General features: G+C 34.8%; 1 protein-coding gene across 1 annotated transcript; it reads right to left on the bottom strand.

Moving 5' to 3' along the window:
• Positions 1–187: 187 nt before the first annotated feature.
• GCN2 (protein kinase family protein) lies at positions 188–23,708 on the bottom strand. The gene is made up of 30 exons (XM_016792550.2): positions 23,151–23,708; positions 21,524–21,592; positions 21,375–21,434; positions 21,177–21,282; positions 20,210–20,314; positions 18,170–18,583; positions 17,300–17,428; positions 17,131–17,217; positions 16,965–17,051; positions 16,761–16,872; positions 15,236–15,353; positions 14,201–14,255; positions 13,796–13,965; positions 12,875–13,059; positions 12,318–12,466; positions 11,916–12,165; positions 10,410–10,689; positions 10,209–10,302; positions 9,281–9,361; positions 8,966–9,022; positions 8,178–8,309; positions 8,000–8,083; positions 4,874–4,982; positions 4,664–4,800; positions 3,559–3,666; positions 2,464–2,549; positions 2,250–2,352; positions 2,039–2,161; positions 663–802; positions 188–485 (listed from the first exon to the last, which is right to left on the bottom strand). The coding sequence occupies exons 1-29, from the start codon at positions 23,279–23,281 to the stop codon at positions 692–694; spliced, it is 3,732 nt and encodes a 1,243-aa protein (XP_016648036.2). The 5' UTR covers positions 23,282–23,708; the 3' UTR covers positions 188–485; positions 663–691.
• Between the last annotated feature and the right edge of the window lie 1,269 nt (positions 23,709–24,977).

Raw genomic sequence — 24,977 nt, 5'->3', positions numbered from 1 at the left:
AAGGCTTTTGCTTGGCCGGTTCTATATATGAAATCAAGAGATGAAGCATACAAAATTCAATCAATAGGAGACCAGGAAAACCAAAAAATACAAACCTAGCAAGTTAGCCGCACAATAATAAACAATATAAAAATAAAAGTGACTGAGAACACAGTGCTCTGAAACCATGCCATAGTTGAAAAGTTCATGTCAGGCCAAATGAAGGAGATGCTTTTTCACATATTGTTCCAGAACGCTTTTAACATATCAAGAACAAAAAATTTATCTGTCTCTCAATAATTTCTAGTTCTGTTTCATTAAACAAGTTGACCTATGAAATATATACAAATTTTCAAATTCAAATACAAAGTGAGGAACCCTAAAAACTCTTCAGACAAGAATAGAAAATGCTGCAAAACTTCATGTTGATTTTCTCGATTTCCAAAGATGAGCCATAACTCAATCAACAGTGTGGTTCTCCTGGAGTCAACAGGGTTGCTGGAAAACTGAACAATATGTGGAAACAGAGTAAGAGCTGGATAATCAATTGATACACCATATAAAGGCAGCTATAAATGGCATAGATAGTAACAGCTACTAGTTTACTATTGTTGTGACTATTTTCACAAGCAAGCTTTTATGAAGAAATTATGCAAGATATTTCAGCACCCTGATTCACTCACCAGAAAAGTATTGCTTTGGAAGGGCAAGCCTAATTCCAAATGGAAGGATTTTTAAATTGTATTGCCATTGCATCCAGCAGAAACCTGACAAGATTTTCTCTTTCAACTTCCTTTTCTTTCTTGAGTTCAAGATGACGGACCTGGAGATACAGTCGATTAATTAGTGGCATAATGTGTGTCAGTTCCAAAATTAATTAAGAGGATGAATACAAGTTTTTCAGAATCAAAGGTACAATTGACATAAGTAAATCCTTGTGCAGATATAATAGATTTGGGCAGAAGAAATTCTCTCCGAACAGCCCCCAGCGTCACCATCAAGATCTTTCATTTTTTAATGAATTTTCAAGGATGCTATTTATGTTTCTTGAAAATTCATAAATCTCTAGAGTGCTCTTTATCATATTAATTACTTGACGCAATCAGAAACTTTTACAAGTTGTGAGCCTCATGAGAATTACTATCATAAAGATGCAATGAAAAAGGATAACAGCGTCAACCATTTAAGATTTTCACTACTTAAGGTAAAATAACAAAGTAATAATTTTTTTTTTTTTTTTTTGGACTGAATAACACAGTAATAATTGATCATACAGAAAAAGAAAAAGTTAACTCTAGAGACAACAAGTGATAAGATTCTTATCATTACATAAGTCTACTAGAACCACTTCCAACTAATGCATGAATTCAACATGTCAAAAAACAATACAGAAACCATTTGACTAAGATAAACCTCCAGATTAAAGAGAAACATTATAAATTCGCATTACATGACTTAAATCTCTGAAATTTTCAGGCCTTTTGGAACTCGTCAAAATTACAACAATTCTTTCTGGCCTTACCAATAAAAAAATGGGCATTTTTACAATCAAAATAGTTTTTTTTGGGCTACTAATGCTTTTCCACATAAACCTTGCATGTGTTAATTTGTGCATTTATTTTCTCTTTGTAAATCAAGATTAGTGCAAAATTCCTAACAGCCCACCACTTGGGGTAACCACTGGTGCCATAATTATTAAGTTATTATTCATGGCCAGAGAGACATAAATTTCCATTTTTATAGCATGAAATTTGAGAATGATGCTGCTTGACATTTATCTACTTGTCATGGAGAAAACTTTTTAGTCATTAAAATAAATATATTTAATAATGTTTTCTTGCCAGAAAGTCTACTACGGTATCAATATAAACACACATGAATTGCCTGATTAACAGTCTAACAACATAGCAGATAACATTCCCATATGACTGTGTGCCCCTCCCACAATAACATCAAGCTGTTGTGTAACTTGTGTTTAATGTAATTTGCATACCATATTGACAAGGCTACCTGTGACCTTATATAAAATGAGACTTCTACATCAGCACATATATATTACCTTAACAGAACCTTTCTGTGAAACCCCTGTGTCTGTTATGATGACAAGGCACTTTATATCATGTTCGTTTGCATATTCATACTGCTCTGTTAAACTTGGATCTGGTATTGGAACAAACTCAGCCTGATAGATAAAAGACTCACTAGTCAGCACAACACATCAATTACCAATAACTCTGTAGCCTAAATCTTAAAAAATTCTGTCTCAAAACCTTGATGTTCTCCTCCCATAGCTCAGCGACTAGTTCCATGCGCTCTGCCAATAGACCACCACCTCCTTTCGAGCAAACAAGAACATCGTTGCTAACTTCATATCTGCAAGAATGAAAATAAAGTAAAAAGACAGAAATGTATTAAATTAAAGATAGTGAACCATGATGGCAACTTTACAAGATAGAATAAATAAACAAACAAGTAAATATCTACCTGATTGGTTTAACATCAACGGGAGAATGCTGAATTATTGTCTCTAATGCAAGGCTGGCTCCAACAGCACCAGGAGGGTTTGATTTCTGACAAACAGAAAACAGAAACCATTATCAATGTAAGAACAAGAGAAAAGGTTAGACGTAAGTGTAACATAAATATCTTTTATATGGTTGGTAATATTTTTCCTATTACCTTTCAAAATGGTTCACTATAAAGGAAATGCAAGACCTACCAAAATCTTCCAAGACACATCGTAACTAGGTGCAAGTCTTAGATATAAACCTCTACAGTAATACACCATTTTAAAAAATGCAATATTAATTGCAACTGAGAGTAGAGAATGTGACAAATTAATAAACATACCAATATCTCTGAGCATCTGAAATAGCACTAGCATGGTAAACAACTTCACTGACTGAATCAACCGAAACTAAACACAGTATAATTCAAGAAATATGGTTGAAAATGAAAAATAACCATACAACAGAAAAAGAGAACCAATACAAGAAGAAAGATCAAATTTGATGCTTGAGCCACTCCGTTATACTAAGAGAGATGTTAAAAGATGTTTAAAAAAAATCATGTATCGAGAGATACAAGGAGGTGGAGAAAAGATGACTTCCACTGCATATTCAAACAAATAGAATAACTGAGCAACACTTTGAATTATGACAGCCACTAATAATCATAAAATTCTTCAACACATTGCTCGTGTCTTAATGCATTATATGGAAGATTTGCTATCATAAACCTCCTGATTTCTTTGTATAATCCAATTGGTTAATTTACATGAACCTTCACATAGTCAAAGTACTTCAGGAGCATGTGGAGCTTTATAACAAAGAAGAATTCAAGTATAATGTTCCATGCGATAGTCACATTAAAGAGGTATATTAACATTCAGTTCTAAATTCTGTATTGAGTAATTTAGGTAGTTATTAAGGGCAGTAGCAAAAGTTGCGAAAGAGCTCAAGCACATTTCAACTGTTCACCTGCATCTAGATACTAAAAAATCTTGTGTTTTCCAGTAATGGCAAGTATTGCTGTAAAGAACAAAAGGTAACTAGAAGAAAGTAAACGTGTATAACCTACATGTTCAAGACCCCACATTTGACGAAGCAAATAGTCATAGCGACCACCAACAGCAAGCAGTGTACCTTCGGTAAGTGATCCAGGATTGTTATCCTTCACTAAATATACCTGGGAAAGAAATTGCAACTCTTAATAAATACTATAAAAATAAAAATAAAAATTTCATTTCTTATCAACTCTTGGTATGAGAGAATGTATATATTTTATTATTAATCACGTACTAGAATATTGATAGGACATGTATTACAAAAAATTCTTATAAACAAAATCACTCAAACAGTTTTATCCAGTTTGTTGCTGGACTCCCTGTTTGCTTTTTATGTTCTATCATATATCCTAATAAAAAATGTTTCTAAATAATAATAAAAAAACAAAATTACTTGAACATGCTTGCAAAAACAAAAGGGGCATGCACATAGAGTACATATACCAGGAAACTAATGTGTGAATTTCAGATTCGTGTTCTAATAAGTTGTAGTATTAGAATTATTTGCTTATTTTATTTTGTACTTAACTGCTATTTGAGATGAAATTATATGTTTTGGGGGCAGTGAATTCTTTTCTTAATGTTCTGTGACCAGACAGATCAGTGTAATCTTGAAATCTACGTAATTTTTTATGTTATCACATGATTGAAATAGCTTGATTAATGTCATTTGCTAGAATCAGTTCGATGTTGACCTATTATTTTTTAAACACCCATTTGGTTGTAAAACATTTTTATTTTCAGTAATGGATCAATCCATGCACACTTCAACTGTCCATTGTGTTTATTGTGTGTAGACAAGCTAAAAATTCATTCAATCAGTGTGTTACTTTCACTTTCTCATTCAAGTTCTGGCTAGTTCACATCCAGATTAACCATAAACTTACAATAACAGAATTTTATTAGGAGCTCACTGTAGCTCAAGATCATACCAGCCATCCATGCTTCACTCAGGTAAATCCTCAACGATTCTACATGCTTACAGGATAGCATTACTGTCTCATAGATGCATATCTTGAATAAGTTTTATTGACTTTTCATGATAGGAAATACTTAAGTATCCTTATGGTTCTTTGGGAGAGAAAAGGGAAAATTAGAATAAATCTAAAGATAAGATACCTGGAAGAACAAATCTCTGTGATAACCCTCAGTTGGTGGCATAAGTGGGTTTATGTAAACATGTCTTTCGATCCTCCAAACTCTCAAGTGGCTATAGAGATCTGACAACTCATCAAGTGCCTTCCGCGTTGGTTTATCTGCATTAAATTTCTGCAAATGATTCTCATCGCTCATTTGATGTACATGTATAATCAAACATGACAATAATACCAGTTGGCAGGGCTCCCCTCAGTCTAGCAAGTGCCTGATCTGCAGCTCCACAAAACCTTAAACCAACGGTTTGCAACCTATTTACAACAGCTTCTGGTAAATTAAGTTCCTGTAAAAGGAAATAATTAATAAAAATATATAATCCTTTCTGCTCATATTATATTTAGAAATAAATTATTTTCACATGTATTTCACAAATGAGTTGACATTACTCTTTTTATGCTAGTTTAACTATATGAAATCTGTTAGATGCATCGAAAATTCAAGCATAAACTCAATGGAATACGAGAAGCTCATACACTTATATGTGTTTATGGGTGCTTTTATAGGAAATATGAGAAGCTCAACTGAGTCTTTATACAATAAGAAATGTCGAAGTTTTATCGACTTCATTCCAAACACAAACACACAAAGCAACAATTTTTATCATTCAATAAAATTGTTAGTCGTCCAGCCAAAGAAATAAATAATCAGTGCAACAGGGTGTACTCAAATCTAACATATAGCATGCATGGAGAACATTAACCAGACCTAAATATTTAACAAAAATGCAATCTATGCAAGGGAAATGAATTCTAGGACATGTTAAGGTTGATAAATGATTGCAACTAAAAACAGTCATTCAGAGGGTATTTGAAGGTTATTTAGGCTTGTAACAATGAAACAGATAGAACCCACTCAGCATTCAATGGAAAACTTCTCTGCAGTTTCCCTCAGATTCTAAGATTTCCAGCGCTTCCAGATTTATCCTTGAAAGAATATTGGATTCAACAGCATTTGGAGTAAATTCAATCCCCGTTTCAACAGTGTTTGAACTGTATTTCAATTTACATCTCTAAGCGCAACGGGCTAGAGGAGTTCTTCAAGTCTAGGTTTAAGCAGGGAGATCAGACTGTTATAAATTTCCTTATCCTGAGTTAGAGGTAGACTTATGTACAGAGTTTTATGGAGTGTGCTCCATATCAAAGTTAGGTCAGGACCTTCCCAGGACTCTTAGGACTTGTTTGGGAGTACTTTGCATAGACCACATTATTACTCCCTAGTCAGTAGCGCTATTTCCACTAGAACTTTTTGTAAGAAGCACATAAAAGATCTATTAAAAATCCAAGTGCTTCTTGCGTATTGACCAGTAAGCGCTTCCTGGAGAAGCACTTATCAATAAGGGGCAAACATCGAGGCCCACATAGCATAACCTTGAGTCTGGCTTAGAGGAGTTAGTGAATCTATAGGTCAATGAGGAAAGATTGGATGGAGGTATGAGCGTGCTTTAGGATTTGGTTTGCCAACAAGCCCATTGTAAAAACTAATCTACATGCTAGGTTTTAATTTGGAACACAGGAGAAAATCCCATGAAAAGCATTTGTATAGATGTATGAACGTGGTTAAGAATTGCATGGGTACAGTACCTAATGTGAAAACTGACCAATACAATTGTGGAAGTTTAGGGTGAACCTACCCCAATTTGATTTTAGCGGAGAGCCACAAAACCAATCCTTGAGAGAGAGGTGGGGGTGGATGTCAGAAAGTTTCTGAACCAGCTAAATGATTAGTGTTCTTTTTATGTGTTGATGCAATTAATTATGTAGTTTTGTGTTGCTAACCTTTTTGTTTTAGTATGAACCAGTTAGATGCCAGTCAATTGAATTATGAATCCCAATTGACCAAGTTGGATCTGCCAATTGACTGAGTGATACATGTTAGCATAACAAAATGCCAGATACACTAGAACTTGAAGCAATGTAAGCTATTTAATCCTTAGAAACCCACAGTAAAATCACACCACCTGCATAACTTATTTCATTGGACATATCAAAATGCTTCCGAACACCAAGACAAGCACTATATTCCTGCTAGGTATTTGGAAGAACACAACTGGACAATGTCCCTGATGAAAGTATTAGCTCATGCACTTAAAATAGGTATTTTTCATAAAAGGGACACGGGGACATGAACTTTGTTAGGAGCCCTGCTTCACATATTCTAAAAGAGAACTAAAATAATGACTAACACACATGGATTAAAAGAAGACATAGGATATGTATACCTAGAAACAACCTTCAAGTAACTTATTTTATAGAAAATAACGGACAAAACCCAGTTTACGAAATTAGCAAAAGTTTTTTTTTTTCCTTCCAGTGATTCACCAAAATAGGATTTAAGTCCAACCCTTAAAGTTCAAGGCTATGCTGGAGTCTACTGTGTCTCAAAGAGAGACAACGGCGTAATCTACTGGGGCTAAAAAAATTGGTTAAATCCTAATCAGCCCCTCAAAGGATGCACTTCCATAGCTTTCTCTACAGAGGCAAAGTTTCTATAATTTAGAAACTTAGAAAAATAAAAAAGGTATGGAGATCTGCTGTGCTGACAATTCTGGGTAGTGTGGTTGGAGAGGAAATAGAAGGATAATTGAAGGAGCAAGGGATGAGGGAGTGGATCATCTGTAGGATAGAGTTTTCTTTTGGGCTTACCTTTGGGTGTCAGTTACTTTATAGTCTAGGGAAGTTCTTTTCGGTATTTATTCATGATTGGAGTGCTGCTGTATCTTAGGTTTCATTAATGTAATGATAGGATGCTTTCATCTGAGTTACTGTTGTACTTGTTTAGTCTGCTTGTCCAGTGGACAACTTCTCCCCTGTTTTTATTACTGAAAGTATGTTCCTTATAAAGGGTGGGGATTTTTTTTGTTCCACTTACACTCCCTTTTTTTTTTTTAATAGTTTTTACTATAACAAAAAAAGGAGCGTAAGTGAACAAAAGAGGAGTGGAAAAATCAGCTCCCATGAAAAAAATATACTGAGTTTTTATAATTTGATCCTTTTTATTAGTTGGTCCATGGAAAAGCATTTCACAATCCTTACATTGTTCACTTCACTATTGATGGGAAAAAATAAAGTACTCCTAAAAATGCAGGATCAGTTTCCATGCACAACCTGAACTAAATTTGAGGACAAAATAAATAAAAATATAGCAAGGTAATCACACCAGCTACAAATCCTATTTGGTTTCTACATGTTAAACTATATAGCAAATCATAAAGACATGAACATCTGGTCTGCTGAAGTCGGTAGTTCCAATTATAATTGTTAACAGGCTCGAAAGTGTAAGTACATTATAATTTTATCAAACCTGCAAAAGCTGACGCCGGATTACCACCCATTTGGATTTCCGCTCAGAGGATTGAGGACGTAAAGAGCCCATCATAGACAGGAGCTTCATTCATTAAGGGTAGCATCAATGAGTATCATTAATGGTAATACACACACAGATCATTTACGGAAATGTCCCTAATACATGAATTGTTTACCTCTGCTACTTTCTGTCTATGCTCTGACTTGACTCCTACCCAAGACCAAATTGCTTCCAGTAAGTCCCCATGGTTTAGATGAATATCACAAAAATCTGAATTAAAAAAACGAGCAACAATGTCCCTTGTCACCTGCAAGATGAGACACACTTATTAAGTATACGCTACCACACAAACCATTGGCCAGTGCATGCCAGTGAATTGCCAACAAATAAATAAATATTGGCTAGAAATACCATAATACTTGCTAAAACAAACGACAATTAAGTAATTAAATTGGGGACGCTACTATGCAAAAGATTGCAACATATATATCAATACCATAACATTCACATCACTTTCGATTTGGATTCACTACACCCCAGAAATTCTTAGTACTTTTTGGGAAAGATGAGAAAAAACAAAATGTTGAAGTACCCCTGTGCCTAAATCCTTTCAGTATAACGGATTCCAAAATAGTCAGGTATTGACAGTGATCCTTTTCTGGTATTTAACCAGGAAAAGAATTTGGTCTGTCAACAAATAAATTTTTCACAATGCATACAGCAGTAAATATTTTAGAAATTACTGCACAACTTCTTAATGTTCCCACGCCATAATTATTATTTTACAAAAACAGAAATAAAAATCAAAATGAGTCTTTGGACTTTTCATTAAATATAAAAAAGAATATGCATCAGTTTACATTATATCCTCAAATAAGTTCACACAAACATTCGTGTGACATGCACACATGCATGCCAACAGACACACACGCATATAGATAAATAAATCAGATAATGTATCACCTTGATTACTTCTGCCTCTGTTAATGCTGATGCACCTCCAATAATATCGAAGTCGCCCTGTTGACAGTAAAGGTAGTAAAACATACATCAACTTAGACAGAAAATCATTGAGAAAATACAGTTAACTTTTGAATATAAACATCAAAATTCTAATAAGATAATATATATATATATATAGATAGAGAGACAGACAGACAGACAGACAGACAGACAGACAGAGACAGAGACAGAGACAGAGACAGAGACAGACAGACAGACAGACAGACAGACAGACAGACAGACCAACACCTATAAGAAACATCCATTTAATAATACCTGCAGGTAGCGACTTGGGGGTGAATGTCCAATGGGTCTTCTGTGCACATATGATACTTCATAACGTTTGAATGAAGATTTCTACAAGTAGAATGGCCAAGTTATGCCCCCTGACTTTAACTTAAAATTTTAGATACAAAAGAAGCAGGTAGAATAATATAAACTGTATAAAGCAATGATTTCATCTTATAAAGAAACCTATCTCAGTTGAGAATAAAACAGTGATTTCCTCTTCCACAGAAATCATTGTCAACTGAATAAAGTCCTCAGGACTTTGCAACGGTGGAATACATGATTAAAACTAGGCATTGGTTGTTTGATGGAAACATTATACTGCTCTTATTTTCAAAAAAAATTTATGTTATAAAGCTAGCAGCCCAACACAAATAAAAGTTACAGCTCCTGCTCAAATCAGGATCAAATGCATCTTTCCCACTTTCTGTTGGCAGTGATCTATCTTCAGAACTTTCATCTTCTTTGATCCTCTAGCAAATATCATTTTCTATTATATTTTAATACATACATACAAGATAATTTCTATGAGCTAATTACATTTCTAGCATATATAATAAACAGCTTAAATCACTTTACTGTTTTTACTTCAACCATTTATCAAACTACTAGTTTCTTTTAATACACAACCTATTTTCTGATAATATTGCCAATCTATGCATTGCATGGACAATATCTACTTAGTATATAAATACACTTAGCTTCCAGAAGAAAAATAACAAAACCCAAGCAGAACTTCAAAGGCGCAGAACATGACCCAAAGACGTGAGAGTTAAATTAGGATAGCATGATCAGCCAAGGGATAACGACTTGACTTAAAAACTAAAAACCTTCATTTGGTGTATGTTGGACAACAAGAATGAAAGGGATAAGAAAAACATGCAACAAGTCATATTTATTTCGATATGTTTAATACCTGGCTGGAGATCACCCAACTAACAAAAGGCAAGCGCAGCTCATGACAAAGTTCAAGCATATCTCCTCCATGGGTTAAAAGTTTGACAGTGTTCCTTGTAAGATATAACAAATAATTAGCATGAACTAGCATATAATAAGAAAGAGAAGGTAACAGTAAACATTATAGTAAACACGGCTACAAAGAGTTCAAGAGAGGAACCTATTGAACTGTTGGCAGTCATCTAGCAAACGCATGGTTATTACTTCAAGGTGTTTCGCACAATGCTGTCTGAACACCTCCCTTGTGCTGTCAACAACATAATCACGAGCCTCAGTGTGTAAATCTGCGTACTGAATAGCAGAAATATCACTTACAGATCCCAATCTTCCATCATGATGTTGCTGATCTTTCATGCTTAACATCTCCTCATCGAAGATGGCATTCAGAACTTTATCATATACACTTCTGTCCTCTGAAGTTTGCATTGTTCGTAAAATATCTGATCATATTGAAGGAAATCATTTTAGTCAAGCTACTCAAAACTCAACTTGAATCAGTTATAAAATTCTACATATGCTTGGAAAGAAGAACAAGTGTAAATATTATGAATCACAAGAAACATCTTCACCATCCTTCCTTTGAGCACATGCTGGACAAGCACTAGGTAAAAACAAATTATAATCTGTAAATACTATGAAAGAAAGGAAACTGTCATGATGACCAAATATCCCCCACAGAATTGAGTGATTCCAAAAGGTTATTAGGACTTGAACACATATGAAGTACTGACGAGTTTGAGAAAAAAAGAATGAATAGGTCCTCTGGACAAGCTGACTCATGTAGCATCTTTATCACAGAGCACTATTTTGGGGTTGGGCTTGTTACAGCATACTGGGATTCTTGGATGTAGGCTAGACACCTTACCTTGGACATTTCATTTGGATATTCACCACATTTTACGTTATTTGAAGTCATGCTCATGTTACACTAATGTGAACTATGTTAGTGCATGTATAAATCATTGGTCCATATAAATGTTATATACCCTCCATGGGAATAACGAAGCAACATGTAGTCTCTAGATCCTCTGTTATCATGCAAAGGCTTATGGCTTTGATCAATTCTTCATGCGCTGGGATTTACAGCAATGAATTAAACTACATTATCTTGTGATAAGAATTTTCCGTTATACTTGCTTCGGATTCTGTTTTACATGAGTTAATGAAGCACATGGAGGCTGATATTCACTTTATTAGAGGAGAAGGTTCACTTTGGTGTCATTGCCTTAGCATTTGTTCCACCATTCAAGCAGAGAGCTAATATGTCTGCAAAACCAGTTAGGTCGTCTTACTTCAGGCTTCTATAGTTAAGCTGCACTTCAAGGACATCTTGCCCGCAGCTTGAGAGGAGTATTGGAACTTGGAAACCCTGTCTATCACATTATATTACTTGGTTATTCTCATTTATCCTCCATTATTGTTTGACCTTTTAAAGGTTTTTTAATTAAGTTGTACAAATGTTTAAATGTTAAATATACGGTTGGTATCACAGAGTTAACAACTACAGCTATATTATTTTGCAATTAGATCAAAGAAGCATAGCAGAGCTTTTAAATAGATGGAAGATTATAGTTAGAGATGCAAATGAACCGTGCTTGCAAGCTGCTCACTCCTCTACTTAGATTAGCTTAATAAGGTAAATACAAAGATCACAATTGCCACTTACTGTCTAATAACTCGGACTCCATTCGTGGTGGAAATGCATGCTTTAGAAGTTCTGTGGCAGAAGGACGATCTGATGGACTTGGAGACATTAAGCGTCGCAACAAAGATGCCTGTTCAGGAAATTCAGCAACCCAAGCAGGAGGAAGTTCGCCCTTCTGTTTCAAATCAGATAGGACATGGTGTCGTTCCATTGCCGTCCCAAATGGGTGCCATAGCTCGAAGAATACAACTCCCAAGCTGTACATATCAGCCTGCAATCCAAGTTGACTCAATGATGTTTACCTGATATTATTTTGAATAAAAACAAATTACATGCAATTAAAGCTGAAGCACAACTAGCACATTCCATGTTGTGTAAATTATTGAAAAAAAAAAACAAAAATAAGTACAATCAAACATTTACCTTTTCATCAATCTTTGGCCATCCTTGCTCAATTTCAGGAGCAGTGTACAAATATGTACCAACTCGGCCAGTACCATCAAGAGAAACCCCAGCTGTATCTGGAGGAAAACTAGGTTCTTGATCCAACTGCTCCAACTTCAAAAACTTGGCTGAAACAAAACAAATTACATTATTGTTAAGCATACAAATCTTGACTTTTAGCAAACATCTTTGAGTATAAAATGCATGAGTTATGTGTGTAAATAGTTTTCATGTTATCAACCAGGAGACTCCTCTACAAAAGGAAAATTGGTATGTCCAAAAGAAACAGACTTTCATTTGAAACAGTAGTTTGCGACAGAAAATAGTCATGAAGTGTGAAGCTCATCCCCATGCACTTTCCAACCATGTTCTCGCGGTTATAAGAATTGGTATACAATAAGCTTGTTTGAATTTCCTCTGGCATTCTTGACAAAATGCTTTTAAAAGGACCTGACTGCAGGTGCATAAAAATTGGACTGCATAGTTCTCAAACTAACACTTACTATGGAGTAAATATTACAAAATCTGGAACTTACCCAGACCAAAATCCCCAATTTTAATATCATTGCGCGCATCAAAGAATATGTTACTTGGGGTTAAGTCCCGATGAATGATTCCCTGTCCATGTATGTGTGCCAAGCCTTCAACAATTTGACGACACAAATGCCATGCTAATTCTTTGTCAAAACGACTATACGACTCGAAAACCTGGCGTAAAGTCCTTCAAACCATACCAAAAAAAGACATGAAAAATTAAAACGACATATGATAAGAAAATTCAGCAAGCAAACAAATTTTAAGGGATTTATGAAACCAAATTGACAGAATGAAATAATCTTAAGTTCAACCATATGAAAACCAAAACGCACATCTTTGTTCAATAAGGGGTTGTTGGCAAACCAACCTCATTTGCAGATGATTAGCTAAACTAGACATGCTACATAGTTCAAGGGATGATAGAGAATAAACCAAAAAAAAAAGGTCGGTAGAGACAGTTTCGTGCATCTCATTTGTACGCTTATTATTTATTTCAATTTTTTTTCAATCTTGCATACCTTTCACCTATTTTACATTGAGACAGTATCAAACTTCATATATTTAAAAATTCAACTCACTCCTGATCAATGTTTGCAAGCCTAGTAATGTTATCATATTAGCAGGTTTCTATTCACAGACTATGAGGAATGATGAACTCTCAACCAATAAACCACATTACCTTGGACTCAGATCAGGTTGGTAATAATAAAATAAAAAAGTTTTACTGACAACAAAATTTTGGCATAGCTTAATGTTCTCAGTCACATAAAGAAATAAGGGTAATGCAATGGCGCAAAACATACCAGGATGAACCTGGTTTCAGTAATTACAGATGTCAAATGGTAGAAAACTAATCAATCACTACACATCACAAAATGTTATTCTTTAAGATAAGAACTGAATCTAAATAGAAGTTTTACCTAGGGCAATATTCCATTTGAATGTACAGATATGTCGATTCAAGCTTATTCTCATGCCCAATAGCATCTGCTGAGTTTGTACCTTTGAAGCTGAAGGTGGAGCTGGCTGCAGTCATTGAACCCCAAGTGGTATCACCATGAGCACCAATAATACCTGTTTCAAACCACGCCTGCACATGATTGCAAATATTAGGACCATTGTAGAAACAAAAGATTGCCAGCAAATAGCTTTCTAATTAAAGAATAGTCACCCAAATAAAGTGGCAAGCTGCTTTGAAATAAATGTAAGCCAGGATAATATCGAATATACAAATTCATAGAAGCTTAAAACAACAAAGAAATTATTGCATAATTGAGGACAGATACATGCCACAATGCAAAAGCAGGAAATAAGAAAGGTTTTACCTGATAGTATCGTACAACATGTTGATGCTGCAAACGAGAAAGTGTGGCTACTTCCCTAAGTATCTCGCCAAAGTTAAACCACAAACAAATTTAGAAGAAATAATAGGGAAAAAAATAGCAGACAAAATTTATGTTCAACTACATATTTTAAACATATAGCTAAATAATATATTAGAAAGATTTAAACATGTGTTGAAGCATTTTATTGATTGAAATGTATGAATGGTCGAAAAAAATGTTGAATACAAATAATTGTACAAGAAAGGTTTGTAAGAGCTTAAAGAAGTAAACAAGTTTGTTAGAAAGAAAAAAAACTATCAATACAAAACAAACTAACAAGTATCAATGAGAAAAATGGTAGGAAAAAAAACATAAAGAGGAAAATGAATAAAAAAAGATACCGAAAACAAAAAGGGTTAAGGGTATAAAATCTAGGCTATGGGTCGGCTTAGACACGTGTGTTGCAGTTTGGGGCAGGCCAAAAGATAATTGGTCTGAGCCCACCAGGCCCACGGGTTGCGGATCTTTAGGTTACTGTTAAGTTCCGCCAAAGATACATCTTAAAATTTATTTGTCAAAAAATCACCTAAACATGAGAGAATATATTCTTCAAGAATCTGTAAAAATACATGAAAGAAATCTGCCAAAACCTATCAGACTCGACATAAAGTTCTTCAAAGGTTGTCCACTTAAAGTCATCCCTTTGGCCCAATACAAAAATCATAACAAAAATTATGAAGTCTACAACAGCTCGTCGCTTAAAAACTCTATAAGAATCTACAGAACTTTTAATTGATTACAACCCCCTTAATCCCAGTAACCAAAGTTCACTCCATGATTAATTTCCTTCCATATCAGAATTATGCACACTTTGCCTTTTATATTTATTAAAAATCATATTATTTTAAAATGAACAAAATGGAAACCCATTCATACATCACAAATCAATCTGAGATATGATTCATGAAAAGATATAAGTTTGTCTAAGCTAAATGACCCTAAATTTCAATCAGATTGTGGCAAACACTAATATACCTCAATATTCTGTCATTAACTGGCAGGCTTTTGTCCTTGAGTCGAATTTTCTTCACTGCATACTGCCTTCCATCTAGTTTATTTTTGCACAATACAACATGGCCAAAGCCTCCATGACCTGTTACCAGTGTGAGAAAAGAACCTCACTGGTTATAATAAAACTAAATTTCTTTTGAAAACTGAAAACTAAAAACTAAAAACTATGTCATGTGCAGTGCAAGTAAGAGATGAATATACAAGAGAAAACCCCTCAAAAAATGAGAGAAACAATGTGTCAAAAGTAAAAGAAAATGTATGCTCCTAAAACTCAAAGCCATCCATGAAGACCAGAACATAAGTCCAAGAAGCATAAAAACCAGTAAGCACAAAGGAAATAAAAAATGGTCAGTTAAAAAAAACGCCGAACTAAGGTTTGGAAGCTCCTAACACTTGAAACGATTCCTATTGCACGAACACAACTGCCCCCACATCAAGCAGAGACACATACCTCACCAAGCTAAAGGAAACAAAAAACTATATACAGAAACCTACCTTGACGCCTTCTAAGCTTTTTTTTTTTTTTTCTTTATAAGCAATTTTACTCCCCCAGGCACAATAAGTCAAACTAAAGGGTACAACTTCCAAGCAATTCCATTTGTAATAACTGACACAATCCAATAAACACCAAATAGAGGTAAGAATACTGATATTACATCTTTGGTTATCCAATAGCGCAGTAGGAAATGAATTACTCTCTTCCTTTGCTTTTTCACTTGCAACGCTCACATGAATCCTCATGCCTTTAATGGCGTTCTCCACTATGGATAATCTTGCCAACTTAGGAGGTTCCGAACTCACCACTTGAGATGAATGATAGTATTCTGGTTGTTTCCCTCGAGGGATGTGGATTTAGCATCCACATCATTTTATCATCCACCGACACCTGTACCTTCAAACCCAAAAGTCTATGGAAAAAAATAATAACAACCTTCAACTTCATCCAACTGAACCAGTTTAACCACTATCACTTGTTCATCATCAACTTTTCTATCCATTTTGATCTAGATTTTGAACTCAAAATGCTTGGGAGAATGAAGGGGAGCAGTTACATATCTCTACACAAAAGCCTTTTCATAATGCTGTCCTATTAGTTACAATAATGCCACTGCAACAGTTTTGCACCCTTTAAGGCTAAAATGAAGGGCAAGAATTACAATGACAAGCTGCTTTTCAAGTGCTTTTGCATAGCATACATCAACAACACAAGAAATTTTATACTTCCTCTTGGGCATGAAAAACCTCTTATGCATTATCGGTAAAATATCATCTCACTTAATAATTTCTATGTCTACCATGGATGGGCACCCCCTGGGATCTACAAACCTTTATTGGATTTGTTAACCAAACTATAGTTAGCTCAACCAACTAAGATCTCCTAATTAATTATCTACCTAGTAGCCACACACACAGTGAAAGAACAACATTAAGCTATGATGAAAACAAAACAAAAAAAAACACAAAAAAAAGAACAAGAATTTTCGTTTACCAAGGGACTGTAGCTCCTCAAAGTCACTAAGATATCGAGAGCTTGGAAGAGATGTACTTGGCCCTTCAAAATCAGATGTGGGTTCCCAAAATTGAGAGACTCGCGATGAAACCTAGATAAAATTAACAAGGCATGTAGTAATGTGAATTTGATTTTAGAAGCCAGTTCATAGCAACAAAGAAAAGAAGAAGGGGGATGACCTACCATATGTTCTCTAAAAGCATGATTAAATGTTCTATTCAAAAGTGAAGGTGGTTTAGATGCTAAATCCCTTCCCCATTCCGATAAGATCTGGAAATGAAATTAACAGAGATAAGGATCTGGAAAGTATAAGTTATCAAAACTAAACAGGATGAATTGAACTGCATACCCCTAAGTTTTCCAATTCTGTGGTTATTTGTGGCAAAGCATCAGCCAGTGGTCCCTTAGAAGAGCAGGCAAGATGGAGCAGATGAACCTAACATAAAAGGAAACAGCACCCAATAGAAAGTTTAGGATCAAATTCTGTGTGTACAAAAGAAAAGAATACATGATATTACCATTATAAGATCCTTTTTAACGGTTTGAGACACTTGATCATGACCCAAGGAAGCAAACGAGAGTGACTCTGATTGTTCACTTCCGAATTCGCAATCATCTTCTGTTGAATCCTCCTCAATAACCAAATTCTGTCAAAGGATAGAAGTATATTGTGGTATCAAAGGATGTCCAAAACAAACTTTCTATACAGAAACAGACAGCAAAACCAAAACGACATTATCAAACAAGAACGTCCAGAAAGAACAAATGCTCTCTAGGTCACTTTGCCTTCTATGCAATGGGTTTCTGGTATAACTTGTTCTAACTTCCCTCCACCTTCATTCATCCACACAAAATAAAAATAAAAAATTGTTCTTCAGCCTTGGGGTATGATTCATTTTATTACCATACCAAGAGAACTCCAGGGTTCAATCATTTTGGAGCATTAAGATGTCAATTCACCTGTAGCTCAGTGCACAAATGGTAGAAGTGGAGACAAAACCAAAGATCTACTGCAGAAGAAAATATATATCTCCTTTGAGAGAATTCGAATAAAGCTTAGAAAAAAGGTGATCTTTCAACTCCAAAACAAAATGTTCCTTCCAAACAAAAGCCCTCCTATATCTCTCCAACCAAAGACAGCAAAACCATATATAATAATCTGTCCTCAAATCTCCTTATTGTGCCTTCTAACAGGCTGCTAGATCTCTAGTCACACTTTAATATTGAAAAGATACAAGAGTAAATACGAAAAAAATACAATATATGTAATATGTCAAAGAGACAATAAAAGAACATATATGTAATGTGAAATTCATGCAAAATTGTGCACTAAAAATCAAATAAAAGCATGTTATATTATCTACAAAAAAAGATAGTATATTACTCACCTCTTTCTCAGCTTTACCACCATTGCGTACCAATTCTTCCAACAAAAATCTACTAGAATCAGTAGAAGCTATGCTCTTGTTGCCATCTTCACTGTCTTCTTCAAGGCCATCTAATTTGACAGTAGAGGAAAGTAATGAACTTTTCTTTATATCTTGCAAATTCAAAGGTTCTGCACGCCTATCAAGTTTCTTTTCCTGAATCTCATGCTTGCCTTTGGAGCCATCCACTGTGTGCGATGGGACTGAAGGATTTATCCCACTGGTCTCATCTATTCCAAAACCCCAATTCCAAGACTCTCCAGAACCACTGAATAGGTCTATGAAACCATAAACAAAAGGACCCTTCTTGTTACTTGAGATTGCAACGTCCTTCTGAAACAATTGAGCACTGCTACCCGTAGTCGGACATATTACCTTCCATTTGAAATAAATATAACAAAAAAATCAATCAATTGGATAATCAGTAGGGAAGTAGTGAAAAGTCAAAAAATTTCTTAAGAAATGTGAAGTGAAGTTTTCTCTACATGTTGAAAAAGCTTAAAACTAAAAATCTCTCATCAAATTCAAAATAACATATAGAAAAAATGTAGTCTCTGTAGTTGCCAATATTATATTGTCTTAAAATCATGTACCATGTACCTACAGTATCATGTATGATACAAATAAAATGCAATTAATCTTTATAATCATTTGGTTGTCTACAAGGATTAAACTATCGGCCGTGCAGATAATATCGGGCCTCCAATTTACGGATATTTCGGGGGATATATCGTTATCGTTTTAGGTATCGGGAAAAAATCAACAAAAAATGAAATATATAGGCATTGAAACACATAATTTTAGTGTAAAACTTTCATAGATGTTATGTACATTATCAATGAATGTATTGAACAAATAAAACTCAAAATTTACTAATAATAATATATACATATGATGAAATATAAGTGGCATATAATGCACGTTAATGAAAAGTTTGAAAATAAAATGTTAATTAGAATGAATAAACCATGCATAAATCCATAGTTTGTTTAAACATTGGATTACAATTCAGATAAGTGTACATCTACATAAATGAAGATCTGTTATGAGGTTCAAATAATGAGGAACAACCATCTAGATTCATACAATAGTCATACCAAGTCATGTAACCCGAGCAGTTTGTAAGTCATGTTTGAATGTGGTGCACATAGGTCTCTCTTGAGCTCCCTATTGTCCTCCCATATATGGGATAGTTAGGATTAACTAACTAGTAGGTCCATAATCTTTTTTATCATCTTGAGCTCCATAACTGGTTTCACTATAATCATACATGACATAACTATAGCCATCATAAGATTCATTTGAGTTAGTACTAGGTCTAGTTCCTATGCTCATGGATCCAAAATTGATCGCCATGTCCTCTCTAGATGGATTGGAGGTATGTGGGTAGTAGACTGTGCATAGATTCTTCATAATAATAAATTATAGGGCTCTGGGCAAGGATTAGCTATTTTTGGGTTTCAATTTGCTTCAATTGCCTTCAAAACTTCTGATTTTTTTTTTTGGGTTCTGTTATGGGTATCTGAAAATATCGGGGATATCGGCAAAATATTGGGAATATCGCACTTATCGGGGATATATCGTTGATACAGGGGAAGATATGGCCTTACCCCCCAGTATCGGTGTCGATAGTTGAAAATACCGATATATCGGCAGATATATCGGTGTATCGGCCGATATTTCAATCCTTGGTTGTCTATAATTCAAGTACTTTCTATAATTAAACTACAGATAACAAAACATGGGATTGGCATACCAATTCGAGAATGTCAAAATCCAAGAATAATCAAGACCTTGAAGATGACAAGTAGTAATCATCTTTATTCAGAATTGCATACACATTTGAATCAACAAAACAAAAGTGTAATAACAGAACAAGAAGAAAATATCTACATGAAAGATGTTTCACACATGTAATATATCGATATAATACATATACCATTTGTATATGCATTTGCTCACACAAACAAATGCACTAATATGATGATTAAAAAGTCTTACCGAGCCATGTGATTGGCTCACTGGCACAACTTCAGATAGGAATTCCTGGGCTGTCTCTACTAAATTGAAAATCATTACCCGTCCTTCTCGAGCATTAGAATTTGCCTGAAACAGAACAAATAAAAGAAGAATAGATCAGAGCCCTACAAAATAAGGCATTGGAAGCAAACAAGTTTATTATGTAGAAGACTAACCAATGATATTCTCCATGCAAGTGTATATATTTACATGAATTTGTTTCTTGAAATGAATATTGGATAGAAGAGCACAGTTTGTTTCAGGTAAAGTGGCCTTTTGGAAAATTAACCTCATATTTATACTTCATTATATCAAAAGTTCAAAACTAACTTGGTGACGAGGACATCTTTGTCAAACCCATTAGGGTTTACAAAAGAAAGAGATGGGAGAGGAAGTCATTTAATTTGGTCCTTAAACCTGGCAATTTTTTATTCCTGCGATTAGTTTCTAACTTGTTATCTAAGTTTTCCAGATTTTAGTAAGATTTTTAAGTTTTCCAGATTTTAGTAGGATTTTTAAGTTTCCTATTTTATTTAGGTTAGAATTTCTGTTTTAGCAAGGGATTTTTTATCCTATTGTCTCTAGGTTTTAGTTTGCTATAAATTCCCGTCTCATGTAATTCATTAGGAAGTTGAGATTTGAGATATTGAGTAAAGCTTATTTTCCAGAGATTGGAGACTTCTCGGTGTGAAGCCAAACCCCTGGAGTGATTCCAGACCTATCCATGTTTGTTCTATTTTCTGTTTTCCATTGTTTTCGATTCCGCTAAATTACCTAAACACTCGATTCACCCGTGTCCTACATCACTTGGTCAATGGGCTAGCAGCCGCTAAGGCATATACTGTTGTTACGATTCAGGGAAATAAAAGTTGCATTTATAACCACATCAACCACTCCAGTATAGAATAACTTCTTGAAGATTTATCAAATCCTGGTTAAGGAATAATACCTGATCATGAATAAGAGATAGCAGCCTGTCAGCATCACTTTGTGATAAACCCTTCTCAGGAGTTATCTGTAACTTCGGACACTTGTAAGGATACCCTGGTAAGCACCTATTAAACAAAAATATTAAGATCCATGAGAAGGATTGAAGCAATATGCATTAACTTTAAATAAAAGCAACATTGAACAGAACCTCACTTACCTAACTAAAAGAAGTGCAGAAACATCTATATCCTCATAACCCATATCCTTCGAGTGAGGCCTGTTACAATAGAGAACAAAAGTCAATCAAGAGGAGTCTAGTCTAGAATCTAGATCTATTGCATTCTTCTATAAACAAATAAGACATACCTAAGCTTAATGATGATTTGAGGATGGGATCCAGACATAACTTTGCAATCGTCTTGAAATATTGCACACCTAAATGTCACAGAAGAATAGCAATAAAATTATGAGATAGAATTAATTATCATGAATATTTCAAACAGAAGCATCAGCATTTTTAAAAGCATAATACCTTACAATTTGCATAATTAAAAAAATATATATACAGACATTAATTTACAACCATCCAGGTTATTTTCCCTGGAACAGAAATACATTTTGTAATAGAATTTTGTGGTAGGTTTTGTAATCAAATACCAGGAAGAGCCAACTGTGTTACTTCAATTACATAACCATAAATAAAATATTACGCTTGGTAGGAGATAATGTAGAACTATAAAAAGTTTTAACCATCAGATCTTCCGACATCAAAAATTTTATGAAACATTTTCTGTGGTCATGCCTTCTTTCTTGTCCAGATAAATAATGGATATTATCATATAAGGGGACAGAAGAGGAAAGGCACCGGAATAACCCCGAAAGAAAGGGAAAACAAATAAAGAAACCACTAAATTGCTCTAGAAGTAACCATTTACCCAAAAAAAAAACAATGCACAACGCTCAAATCAAGTCGTAAATTATTGATTTAAATTTAGAAAAGCATCCAATGTGACTGTAAGGAAGTCATAAGAAATTACTAAGAACAAAAAAGGGAAATATAAACAAACAAAAAAAAAATCTGTCAAATAGATTAATCCCTTTGAGTTGTATGAAATGCCTGAGGTTAATAGACCCTCTCCGGTTTTGGAGGCTCACAGTGGACCAAATAAAAAGATTACTATTAATCTACTGCATCACCTAAATCTTACCTCTCCCCAATCTACAGTCTCCTTCACACCTCCCAAGGATTGAGCTAGAAGCCCATAAAATTACATTAAAAATAGAAAATACAGAGAAAAGAACCCAGCAGGCTCAAACTAGAACACTTGAACACCCAAAAAAAATCCAGATATGTTCCTCAAATGACCCAAAAGGTGACTAAACTAGCACCCTTGAATACCCAAAAGTAACTACAAGAGAAGGAAGCGGATGGAAAATGTGTGATAATCAAATATAATACAACGTGATTATGGGTAGAGGATAAGCTACCCCCCATGCAAAACATGCTCTGTTGTGCAGTGACTAGCATACGGTGCAAAAGGGCAAATGAAAAGAAAAAACCACAATTCAAATAGTGCATTCGAATCAAAATCCATTTCAGTGATGACACTGAAACCATTGTCAGAGGTTTATATTGGCCAAAATATAGTAAAATGAAAAGAATTTCATTATTTTGCCCTCTGATCTACAAGACCCACCTTACCTTAAAAAGGAACATTATTGTTTGGATTCGTGTAACAAAATTTATTTTCAAAAGTACAGTTTCCATTTTCATTTGAAAAACATATATCAATTAATCCATTTGAATTTCTGATAGTCCTAAGCCCTATAAGGCTTGGACCATATCCAAGGTTGTCAAATATGCATCCAGTTCTGTGCAACTGTTCAAGTTTTCATCCCATGCTGTTCATGATGATTACATTGTTTTCCCCATATGCAGTTTTTAGTCAATTCCCTTGAAGAAGAAAAGGGTTTAAGAAGAAGAGTCACTTACAAGGCAGTGATCTCTTCAGAAAGAAGTTCATTATCATCACCACCAACATGAGCCCCATGATCTTTCAAGGCCTTCTTCTTCTTCCCACTCCCTCCTCCTCCACGCTTCTTCTTCTTCGAACTATGTCCCATATTTCCACCCCAAAAAAACCCCTCTGGCGCTTTTTATCAAACACCCAGTCAACCAGTTCACACTACGAATCACAAACCCACCACCAACAAATAAATAGACCCTTCTGCTCTTTCTTCAAATACCCTCCAACCCAAATTCACCTTTTACGCCAAAACCCAGTGCCCAAGTCATCAAGAATCAAATGAATCATGAAATATAGAGTAGAACAATCAGAAGCAGCTTGATGGGAATATATAGATCTTGGCAAACCCTGAATCTTGAAGGGGTTTTGAATATGCGAACAAAGCTATGTGGGAATATTGAGGATTGAGAGCTGTTTTAGTTTGAGAAGCTAATCGAAGTGACTGGACAAATACCAAATGGGAGAGAAGTAAAATAATATAATAAACTCCGTGCAGAAAGAAAATACTGATGGAGGCGCTGAATGGTTTTGAAACTAGCATGAGTGACATTAATATATTACAATACTGGGGGGAGCCATATAGCTTCTCTTACGCGCTAAACAATAGCGGCAAAAAACGTTTTACACACTCGAAACCCTTCTGCGGCGTTTGGTTGGCAGGAAAAGATTTCACTGCTTATGGGAAATATGGGAAAAATAAAACCCTCAATTTACCATGAGTTCTATAATCCTTGTCAATAGCATTCTGTGTATCTGTAATATCATGACACACATGCTTAGAGCTGGCAAACGGGTCGTTTTTGCGGGTTACGGGTCGTGTTCGTGTCAACCCGTTATCTTAACGGTTGACACGAACACGATTAAATGGGTCGAAACACTGGACCCAAACACGACCCGCACAAATTCGCGAATAACACGACACGACCCGTTATGGCTAATGGGTCGTTTTTCACCCGCTTAACCCGTTTCACCCATTTAAAAAATAACAATATTTTTTAACAATTATTAAATGAAAACACCTCAAATTAGAGATATAATAAAAATAAAGCTGAAATCCTTTAAATAAGTCTTACACATTACACATTGGCAAATAAAACAACTCTTAGACAATGTGAGTTTCAAATTAATCTCAATTCAAACAAGTTTTAAATAAAATGTTAAGGAGAAAAGGAACAAATTTAGAGCCTCCACCATGAACCTAATCTCAAAACTTGAAGGTCCTCCGTGTCCATGACTCCATGATCTCAAAATTGCAACTTTCACCAATATGCAATCTCACTGTAAGGAAACAAAAAACACAACAGCCAAATATGAGAAAAAAATAAAATTATGGAGGGATACAATATGAATAAAATATCAATTATTTATTGTTACCTTTCATCAATCTTCAAGGGAAATACTATTGGAACATTGTCCTGATATAGTCTCTTCACAAGTAAGATTGAAAATATCTTCAGTAAGACTTTCCACTTCGGCACTTCCTTCATCTATTGCTAAGCATTGAAAAAATAAAAATTACAAAGAATTCACATAATGGAAAAACATAAAAGAAAAAAAAAATAGCTACTAGTATTAAGCTATATAAATATTACCTCCATTTCCAAAAAGCCAATCTCGAGTGCACAACAAAGCTTGAACAGTTTGAGGTAATAATGAACTACGATATTGATCTAATACTCTTCCGCCAATACTAAAAGCCGATTCCGATGCAACGGTAGAAATGGGAATTGTTAACACATCCCGAGCTAAATGTGAAAGTATTGGATAATGAAAATGCTCCATTTGCCACCAAG

The sequence above is a fragment of the Prunus mume genome, linkage group LG2 (assembly GCF_029339155.1).
Source record: "Prunus mume cultivar Tortuosa linkage group LG2, ASM2933915v1, whole genome shotgun sequence".
NCBI classification, from domain to species: domain Eukaryota; kingdom Viridiplantae; phylum Streptophyta; class Magnoliopsida; order Rosales; family Rosaceae; genus Prunus; species Prunus mume.
This window is presented reverse-complemented; position numbering and strand designations above follow the sequence as displayed.